The sequence below is a fragment of the Anabrus simplex genome, chromosome 1, assembly GCF_040414725.1.
Source record: "Anabrus simplex isolate iqAnaSimp1 chromosome 1, ASM4041472v1, whole genome shotgun sequence".
Taxonomy (NCBI): domain Eukaryota; kingdom Metazoa; phylum Arthropoda; class Insecta; order Orthoptera; family Tettigoniidae; genus Anabrus; species Anabrus simplex.
The window spans coordinates 352,704,199-352,715,329 of NC_090265.1; the positions used below are offsets into that span (position 1 = coordinate 352,704,199).

Genomic DNA, 11,131 nt, shown 5'->3' on the forward strand with positions numbered 1-11,131 from the left:
GACTGGGTGAAGTGCCATTGACAACGTCGCCCAGGAGCTTTGTTACAAAAACAAAACATGCTTATGTTGGACAGTTACCGAGGACATACAACTGACGAGGTAAAAGATGTGATTAGGAAAGGAAAAAACGATCTTGCGATAACTTCCAGAGGACTCGCTTCTATTCTACAGTTGTAAGATGTGTGCGTGAACCGGCCTTTCAAAACTGCAATGTAACAGTTGTACACCTGATGGTGACCACGCTTTAACACCAACCTGACGAGTTAAGAGGCCTGAAGTGGGACTAATATGCAGCTGGATCAAGACCGCATGGGCGCGCATTCTCAACGATCTAGTGTCCAAAAGCTTTAAGAAATGTGGAATTTAAATTTCAGTGGATGGTAGTGAGGAACGACTATTTGTGGAAAGATGCCAGCGACGAAAGTTTCTATGCTGAAACTTCAGATGACAACGGTGAATTGTGAATGATGTGAGTATTGGACGGATTTTATTAATTGTAAGCTGTTTGAATTTATATTTGTGGTACATTTGAAGAAAATTAAATAGGTATGTAAGTTATCTGATTTTTAAAAATTTCCCCCCCCCCCCATATTTTGCTGCATCAAATTTTTTTTGGGGGGGGGGGTCTTATTCGGTGGCGGGTGGTATTCAGAATTATAGGTAGGTTTCACTGAATTTCAGAGCATAGGCAAGTAGCAAGTACCCAAAGTTGGAATGCAATGGTTTTGAGATTCAAAGGCAGTTTTCTGGTATTTCCACTTTGAAATTAATACGTTCAGAATCTATAATACCAACATGCTTACTCCAATAATAATGAAATTTAATTTTTTTTAAACATGTCTCTTTCCAACAAAAGAATATAGACTGCAACAAAAGTTTCACTATAAAAATCTGGGGTTGAAGATATGAATTACTTGCGGAAATAGGTCTTTATTAAAAACTGCATTTATACAAAATATAAAAGGGGCAAACAAATGAAAACCCAACACCTGCCATAACACACATATCCATACTGCCATCACTGTGGTAGGAGAACTGAATAGTGACAACTCACAGGTGCATGCAGTTGTTGGGTTATGTCTTTGCTGGTGCATGGACTGGTCTAATGTGTTCGTTCAGCTGTAGAAATGGAGGCAAGCAAAGGAGAGCAGGGAAGTGTGGTTCATTTTCTTGTGGCTGAGAGTGCTGGAGTATGCGAAACTCATTGTCGCATGTCTGCTGTGTATGGCGAACCCTGCACATCTATAGCGAGCGTGCATGAGTGGCATAGGAGATTCCGATACTGCAAGACGATGCGCGCCCAGGACAAACCCATCGAGCAATTACTCCTGATGTGATAGGGTGGATTGATATCCTTATCCGGGAAAACTGTCAAATTGTGGAGGAAGAAATTAAGGCTCAGGTTGGCATTAGACAAGGATTCGTGGATGTCATTTATCAAAGATAACTTGCATTTCCGCAAAATATGCGCGCAGCAGTTTCCGGATCAACTGATGGAGGGACAAAAGACTGACAGAATGGCATCACGTCTGAGTCATCTGCAGCAATACCACAAGGAAGAGTATGTGTTTCTGTCCCATATCATCACAGGAGACGAAATGAGATGCCACCATTTCGAGCCCGAGAGCAAACAGCAAAGCCGACAATAGGAACATCACAATTCTCCCCTGCCAAAGAAATCCAAAGCTGTTCACAGAAGTTCAGGTATTTTTTCAGTGTCCCCTAAACAGCTCTAGAGCAGGTTTTTAAATCCGTCATTTCAAGTGTGCGAGTGCGCACATGTGTCATGAAGAATTACTTTCACAGAAGCTGAAAGCTTTTCTGCTTTAAACATAACAGAAATACATTATTTGAATTTCTTTGGGATTTCATCACAATAAACCACCAATTTCTGACCTGAAAGTTTGCTCTTCAAACTTTTGCAAGACTGCAACACTTCCTGAAGCTTTTTAAAAAGTGACCTGGTATATATATTACATGTCAGGCATTACACCGATTATGTAGGCTATGAACAGTAATCTAACCTAAACAAGTTGAAAACGAAAGTTGGAAAATGTTATGAAAATCTCCTGCTCTTATTAAACAGTAAATTTATATAAATTAACTTAAGTAAACAATTTTTTTTAAACGCCATCTTACCTTGTATGAAGTCATAAATGATTTCAAATGTTAATTTTCCAGCTTCAAAATTGGTATGTATGCTTTCAAAAATGTCCTTGTTACACATTTCCCAAGATACAATTTTCTTTTTGTGTTAAAACGTGTGGTAACTGAAGTCTGACCGCGAGATGTTTTGCCTTCTTTGCGAGAATTGAACGCTGTAACATGTTCTGCAGACATCAATGGAAAGCTCTATCCCTTGCAGATATATTTGGTTAGGCATTTTGTAGCATTTCAAATACACACATATAATGGAATGACTCTGTCCATGCATACATTTCTCTCAGAGTAGCAGGCAGCAAACAAAAGCCAGTTATAACATGAAATGGGCTGATCTTTGCAACTCCCTTTGTGTGCAGTGCAAAAGGGCAACCAAGATTTGGTCCCTGGTGGGATGACCTAATTTATATCCTTTATCCCATGACGGGGAGGGGAATTTATTGCTTGGTGCTAGTGGTTTAATATTATTCAGTAATTTTCAACCAATCAGTCTTGGATACTTGTGTATTTGTTAGACTGTTACTTATTAGTGTGTGTTGATTCTATGCGTATTTAGTATTATGAATAAGTAGGCAACCCGCTTAGTTAAGTTTGTGCTGCACGTGTGCCCACTGTCGCTGGTCATTTTGCATTCCACAACTGCAAGGATGTCTTTTATGTGACGGCATCTGTAAGCAACCCAATACGTGGAGATTGTTACTGTTATGATGTCAACATCTCACAGACTCTGGTCTTCCTTCAACCAGCAATTATCTACATATTATTGACCAACATTCTACAAACAGTTGATTGTTGAGCACAAACTCAACACGATCATAAAGTACTGCATATTAAATTGTTTCAAATACAAATTTTGCACATACTTTTTGCTAACTGCTTCAAAAATCACTTTTTTCTTTCAAAATGTAACAAATTTGTTAGATTATACAAAATTTGCAATGTTCTGCAAGATCAAATAATTAAAAAAATTGGTTGGAGGTTGGATGCCAATAGTAACAGTACATTTTATCGAAATTCACCACTGCGAGACATTCTATTCTCCAGTAATTAGGGATTGGAATAATTTACAAAGGGAGACGTGTGATAAATTTCCAACTTCTTTTATACAATTTAAGAAAAGACTAACTAAACAAATGATAGGGAATCTACAACATGGGCAACAACCCTAAATGCAGATCAGAGGCAACTGATTAACTGACTGGCAGAAAAAGAACCATTATCATTGCATGAATACTATTATACTTTATAACGTGCTCCAAATTTTTCAACTATTCTACGTCTGCTACGCTTGACATGCCGCTACTAACCTGTGCGTGTGTGTGTGTGTGCTGTCTTCACCCGTCCAGTTTGTACTGTTCGTGCTGCTTACCCTCCCTCCTTTCTTCCCCTACCGCCTCGCTGTGCAATGTGTACCGTCTGCTCTCGTCTTTTCTGGACGTTTCCATCGGAGTATAAATAAGGCCTGCTCTGGGCTTGATCAGCGAGTTGGATGAAGACGACGACTTGTGTGGAGGGAGGACTTTATTTTACTTACGCTAGCGGCTGGTCTGTGTGCAATGTTTCTTTTTAAATGGTGTATAATGTTCATGATTGAAGCTCAAGGACTGCTGGACGGGTGAGCGAACTTTAAATTTATTTTCCCTTGCCATACCTCACTTTCTTTTTAATGCTGCACTTCCTGTACTGGCTACTAATGACTGTTCACGCTAATAATATTGCTAGTCTGAGCTGTTGACAGTGGTGTTTTTCTTGCAACTGCATTACGATCTCTTTTCAAAATTTGACTTTCAATTGCGTCAAGTGATTACTGTGATATGAATTCCATCAATGCTTGTAGGTTCTATTTTTCCTAATCCCTGTTGCCAGCTTTTGGTACTGTTCTCTTTCACGTCCTTCCCTTTTTCCCCCGTTCCTGTCCCGGGTTTTATCTTTTCTTCTACTTTTGCTATTGTACAGTGGCCTAATGCCTTTCAAAACTTTCTTAAAATTTTCGTATTAATGGGTAATATCTGTTTACCGTTTTGTAGGATACTCCCAATGTAAACTATTGTAAAATTCATCTTGCCTCGAGTCTAACTGTTTTCTTTAAATTGAAATTAGTGTTGTTAAATGGTCGTCCCATATGTTTTTTGGAAATCAGAAGTTTCTAATCTTTAAAATATTGTTGGATTCTTTATTATCTGTTTCACTTTCTTTGGCTTGTAAAAATTCTTCTTGGTGTTTGTGCTAATATATTATTGTTATGAAAAAACTGTTCCTTCTTTTTCCCTGATTTTTATCACGCGCATTTCCATGTCCTTTAATTATCTGTACTTACCTCGGGTTCCTCTGAAAAAATGGACACAGTAATATGCTTCCCTATGCGCTCTGCTGAAATCCTTCACTTTGAAAATTGAAATCTGAGTACTTGTGCATGTATGGATTTTTCTGGAGAGTTGTATATCTTTTTCGTGGCATGCCATCACTTGCATAGATTGGTGTTTATGTTACTGCGTTAGTCGGACTAGTGTCCAAGTTCATGACTTAGTTATATTCTTCTATGATTGTGTTTGTTTTGTTGGTATTTTTACTCACCATTTCCACTCTGGTGTATTGCGAGATTATTCTTAGTGTACATACTTACCCAAGTCTCTAAATCCTAACGTCACAACTTCCAAGTGGCTGCCGAGAAAATGTTATGGAGGCAACAATCTTCTGGGTATTAACATTCTCAATGCTTACTAGTTCTACTGGAGTTAACTGACAATATAACATATTCTGAACATTTTTCAAGTAATTTCATACTTACAGAAATATTATCCAAAAACTTGGCATTATGTGAAACAGAAAAGTAGTCTCTAAAGAGTTTTTCAAATTCCTCCCTTACAGGTGCAGCAACGTACTTCAGATCAACAGGTTTATATCTGCAAAGAAGATGAACATCTCTAGGTTAATTTACATCATAATTCTCTCCAAATGCCTCTCTTTGTATAAAGCAGAGGAGAAAAAGCAACTGAAGAGAAAGAGTATAACAAAACAATGTACTTCAGGAAGACGTGGAGAAAACAACAGAATACAGAAAGCATCTTTCTATTACTAAGATGATAACCAAACTTATTCTTGTAACCTCACAAAAAAAAAAAAAAAAAAAAAAAAAAAAAAAAAAAAAAAATTGTGGGTTTGGACACTATCAGGAACAAACACACACAAGCACACAAGTAAGTGGAAACCAGTAAACCAGGTTAACATAACTCAATCATATGCAGTACGAATACTGTACTTGAAGTGCTTTTATCCCAATCGTATGCAGCCACAGCAGCCTTGAATGAACTTTTCAGGTTTGGATTGGACTTGTGAATGCATACTCCAACAGGAAGCATACTGCAGCATTTGTAACACAAATCCATTTCAGAAAAATCACTGTTCTACAAAAACAAATCATCCAGGAAAAGAAATCGTTACTAAGTACTTTATATATTTTGGCTACTTCGTTCTAATAATTAATCTCCAATTTCCACTGAAACAATCATTTAACTTTAGCAGTCAATCAATACACCTACAAATTAACTATGGCCTTCCCAATGCCGAGACATATTACTCACTCAGATCAACTCATTTTGATATCTCAATCAAATACCAAACTTTTCTCCTTTACCTGTCCTTGCCTGAATGTTATGAATTTTTTTCATATTCAATCCCATCCTGCTGCTTACTGAGACACAACCAATTTTACTTTCTGGTTTCCAGAAATTCCATAGATATTGATGAAGTTCAGTTCATATTTCAAACAAGATGCTAGCCTGTGAAATGGGAGCGAGTCTTCATTACTCCCACAGTTCTACAGCTTGATGTAAATACAGGTAACAGGCTTTGTTAAAAGCATATACCCAGCCCCAGGGAGCCTTAAACTCTTAATAGTTCATACAAAGAAGCCTATAGTAACTATATTCTACAGAGGGTGATAAAAGATAAGGTGAAGAGTTTAGTATAGTTACAGAGACCAGCGATTACAATAATTTAAAGAAATGAGCAAGAGAGGAATATCAAGCACTTAAGCAATTACTAGAAGAAAAGCTACTGAAAGATTTTGCAAGATCAAATTGCAGACAATTATTAAGAGGGCTAGTCTAGAAGAGGACAAATTAACAGCTAACAGGAGAGGTGGTGGTATATATTTTCTAATCACTAGTATGAGTGTCAAAAGCCTGGATTAAATTATAAACCTCTCCGCAACGCTCATATGGAGTGAGGGCATATGATGCTGATGATGGTGATTCGTCCATCGGATGGAGATGTAAAGCTTAGAGAAGATCCCTTGGTGCTATTCGCCACAAGTAGGCTATATGGATCAGCACTGTAACTCTCTCCCTTTCAATTATTATATATAATGCATTTCATTTCATTTCCGTAACTCCTCTGATGGGGTCGACGCATGTCTCCAGACCTTTGTAAAAGGGTTAATGAAAAACAAACAAATACTGTGGGAACTGTCAGGCCCAACAGAAAAAACATGGACGTGATATTTCATCTAAAGTACTAGAAAGAGGTGAATACCAAACGTGGCCACCCAACAACATTTTAGGCCTCAAGTGAAAAGATAACAAAAGATGTTTATTTTTTTCATCTAAACACACAACAGCAAATACCGCTATTACATCAACGGGAAATCCCAGGAGAAAGTGCGGACAAGTGCCAAGTAAAAAAAACTAAACTGGCTCTTGAACACCAAGATGGGATGAAGGGAGCAGATTTACAAGACCAGGTCACTGCCCTTTTTCCCATCATGAGGCAAACAGTCATACATTTTTATATTTTCTAGACATTTGTCTTTTTAATTGCTTTGTAGTGTACTGTACTTTCTCACAGCCAGAGCGCAGGAAACCCTACTACACAGACTTCCGTGTGGCCATAGCAACACAGTTACTTGCGACCGTACAGCTGCCTGATTACAAGGTATGGGGGCGACCTTTACCTATTGCAACCCCTCTTAGGCTACAAGCTAAAAACCCGGCTCATTTTCCCATGCACATCCCTAGTACCGAAAAGAAGAACAATCCCTCTAAGCGATGTTTCGGATGCTCAAAGCAGAAGAAAAGAAGTGAGACAGTGCAAGAAGTGGAAAATTCCACATCATCTTCCCAATGCTTAGAAATCTATCACACAAAAAAACCATTTTAGGCTGAGTACATGTATTCATTGACCTAATGACAAAATTTCAGGTTAATATCTTGTGCAGTTCTCTTTTTGCAATGTTTTCCGTTGTGGTGCACAAACAGCTTCTCCACAGGGATTTAAATCTGAGTCAGTGTGACACGCAGGGGTATTTAAATAGAGTCCATTGGGTTAAAGAAGACTAGGTCATCGGCCTTTCTGTGAATTAATGGTAGTGTTGGCCTCAGGATCCAAGACTGTGGGCTCAAATCTGGTGGTAAAATGCAGATTTTTTAAAGAAAGGAAAAGAGTGTCCTTTTAGCATGATTCTGAAACGAGAAAAATCTCAGGTGACATAGTTGGTGCCTGCATAACAAAACTCAGCAGTAGGTTGTCCAATAGAAGTCTGATATCTTCTGATATCTGCTGTAATAAAAAACATAAAACTGACATACAGGCAGCCTAAATGGCATTGAATCAAAATGCCTGCACATGGTAACTAAAGGTATAAAATTTGTATCATCATCATCATCATGAAATACGAAGTACAGTAGAAGTCCGATATAGCGAGTACGGCATATAACGAGAACTCCGTTATAGCAACGACTTTTTTCTGTCCCTTCAAAATTCCTATATTAAACCGTATATCGTCCTTCGGTTACAGCGAGAACCCTATCACCGGAGCATCCGTTATTACGAGCTATTAACCGCGCGCGATTTTTTCCGTTACCAATATTTATGCACCCCAGCGATGATATTGCATGCGATCGATTACCTTCGGCATCTTTTCTCGCTATGTGCACTAGCGATTTCTCTCGTCGACATTCAAAGCCGATGTCGGAGTCGATTAGTAATACCCGTCGACAGCTGTTCCGTAAAGAAAATTCGAAATGAAGGAGAACATATTTTCGTAATAAATGCGTGAATAACGTGTCCAATAACGGTTGTTAACTCGTTAAAAATTAAGGCCGACTAAACGACCGCTTAATTTTGAGGCTACATACTGCAATTAAGAATGGGATACACCTCGAGATATGGCAGAGTGCTTAATTGATTTCAGAGGTTAGTTTATATTTTGTCGCGTCTGGTTAAATTACGCAAAGGCTATTATGAAAATTTATAGCGAGAAAGTTATACTTTCTTTATTGGCGCTTTAAGTGTGTTTTCATCATACGTATAGTACGGTTAAGTTATGATACGTGACGCTGTTTGAATAAGGAAACTGAAACGTTTGCAACAAAATGCGATCGATCATCTTCGGTACAGTATAGTTTTCTCACTTTGTGCATTTGCGAGCTCTCTCATTGACATTCAAAGGCGATGTTGGAGTTGATTAGTAATACCCATCGAGTGCTGTTCTCTAAAGGAAATTCGAAATGAAAGCGGATAACGCGTTTTCATAATAAATGCGTAAATAACATGGCCGATAGCAGTTGTTAACTCGGTAAAATTAAAGACTGAAATAAACGATATCTTAATTTTAATGTTATATACGGGAATTAAGTAAGAATGTGATGCACCTCAAGATATGGCCAAGTACATCACTGATTTCAGAGGATATTTCGTATCTTCTGGTGTCTAGTTACGGCTATTTACATGTAAATTTTTCGCGAGGAGGTTATTTCTCTATATGCGTTTGAAATATATTTTCATGATAGGCTACATATACGGTTAGGTTAGGTGACGCTATTTGAAGAAGAAAGCTGAGGTGTTTGTCACAGAAATCTCTGGAGTGATACGGCATTTCTCCAAATCAAAGACTTATTCTTTTCTCAGAATCTCATGCGAAAACTCAAAAGTTGTTGCATTCGCGGCCTAACAGTAAGTTAATGGATACCACTGGCAACTACCGCGGTAACCACACTGCTTTTCACACGCGCACAGAACTCGTTGACAATACATGACCGCCTCTTTACTACACATCGCTAGCCGCGACAACCGGTTGTACAGTGCCTGTGTGTTTCTCAAACCTGCAGAATAGCATCAAAACATGCGACCCTTCGAATTCTTAGAAAGCCATGGCTACTCAGTGACAGTGTCATAACGCGTCTATTGTACATGACGCTTAGTAAAATTAAAGTTAATAGGCAGCAGGAATATTTTCATGATAGATAGTCGTACTGTAAAAATACGTGGAAAAGGTATTGCTGGCAATTTGTCAACGGGTTCTAGTCGATATTATGGTGCCAATTTTAAGTTAATGTTTATTAAACACTCGGAAATGTAGAATAATTGTGCAGCCGCAAGAAAATACGGCATCGGCCTAACTAAAGCCAATATTTGGCGTTAGCGTGACGACAAAGAGCTAAAAAAAATGCGTACTGTACAAAAAATGCATTCAGTGGTCCGCAACAAGGACGCTTTAAAGAAGTAGAAGATGAAATTGTGAGGTATGTGCACGAAAAACGCAAGGGCGGAATGGCCATACCGTGGCGCAATAAACTCGTTCGTTGACTTTCAACGTTCGCGATTAGGCCTATACATCGCTAGCCGCTGAATTTGGCCGAACCCGACAAGCGAGACGTGCGTGTAGCGGTAGCCGGTTATATCTGACGCTGCGTAATAAAAGTAACAGTTTTATAGACAGCAGGAATAATTTCCTGATGGATCGTTGTATTGTAGAGACGCATGGAATAGGTATTACCGGAAAATTTTCAACGAGTTCTTTTCGGTATTATGATGCCAATGTTAAGTTAATGGTCCTCAAACCTGCGGAAATAAAGAATAATTGAGCAGCCGCAAAAAAAAAAAAGGAAAGAAATACGGCTTGACGGAAGTCAATGTTCGGCGTCTAAAAATGCATAGGCCTACTGTAAAACAAGGCATTCATATGATTTTACAAACTTCTTTTTGAGCCTGATATAAATTTTTTGAAGGATTCAGAGAAATACGGTACTATATTTTTTTTCAGAATGAAATTAAACATACTTTCACATAGTATCGGATTACAAAAAATAACAAACAAGTAAACCGTAGTGTGGATATCATCTGCGGAAACGCAAGTCTTGAACAAACTGATTGCCGTTTCATACTGATTTTAATGTGCATGAAGGGTTTTCCGACTTTTATACAAAAATCGGATATAACGACAATCCGTTATAGCGAGTAAATTTTTCGCTGTTCTGAATTCTCGCTGTAACGGACTTCTACTGTATAAGTTTTCACTGCACATAAAAGACATAGAGCAACATTTTATGAAGTACTCACCCTCCTAAGAGATCAGCACTATCACTTTGTTGGTTCATATTGATCACAACTAGACGATGATTGGTGCATTCAGCAAGATACTGAACGACTGTTGTCTTGCCAGTACCAGTCTCCCCAACTAGTAGAACAGGCTCCTTTCTTGAGACACAGCGGGCTACACGTTCGAGCAGACAAGCTGCTTGCCGAGTGAAGGAGAAACGGAAACGGCTTGCACTGTTGGTGACAAGAAATATTACAGATGCATCGTGAACATTACATGAAAAATTCGTCAACTTTGGGAACTTTTTAGTTAAAAGAAGTTCTTGTATAATCTACAGCATAGTGCAGTTTTTAGTTGCTTATTTCCACCACAAACAGAAGTGAGAAGAGATACAAATTGATTTTTGGAAAGCTATATTTCTTTTCAGAGTTTGCCATGGTGCGATACAGTGAACTGTATTAACATAATTAACAGTAACAAACACAGTTAACCAAAGTTAACATTTGTTGAGGATATTGCTTTTGTAAACAAAACATAATTATAAAGAGTAAAAAGGCACAAGGAGGCCCATAAAGTAAAGACTGAACTAATTAACAATAGAGCACTCCATAATTACTATCTGCAAAATTACAAGACTGTAATCTTTTCTGTATA

At 38.2% G+C, this 11,131-nt stretch overlaps 1 protein-coding gene across 1 annotated transcript in view; it reads right to left on the reverse strand.

The window, feature by feature from the left end:
• LOC136866716 (midasin) overlaps positions 1–10,817 on the reverse strand; it is a 425,839-nt gene extending 415,022 nt beyond the window's left edge. Inside the window, exons 1-3 of the mRNA XM_067143861.2 lie at positions 10,813–10,817; positions 10,498–10,710; positions 4,949–5,063 (exon numbers count right to left, since the gene is read on the reverse strand). Of these exons, the coding sequence (XP_066999962.2) occupies positions 4,949–5,063; positions 10,498–10,710; positions 10,813–10,817 (333 nt within the window). The remainder of the gene's footprint in view (positions 1–4,948; positions 5,064–10,497; positions 10,711–10,812) is intronic.
• Between the last annotated feature and the right edge of the window lie 314 nt (positions 10,818–11,131).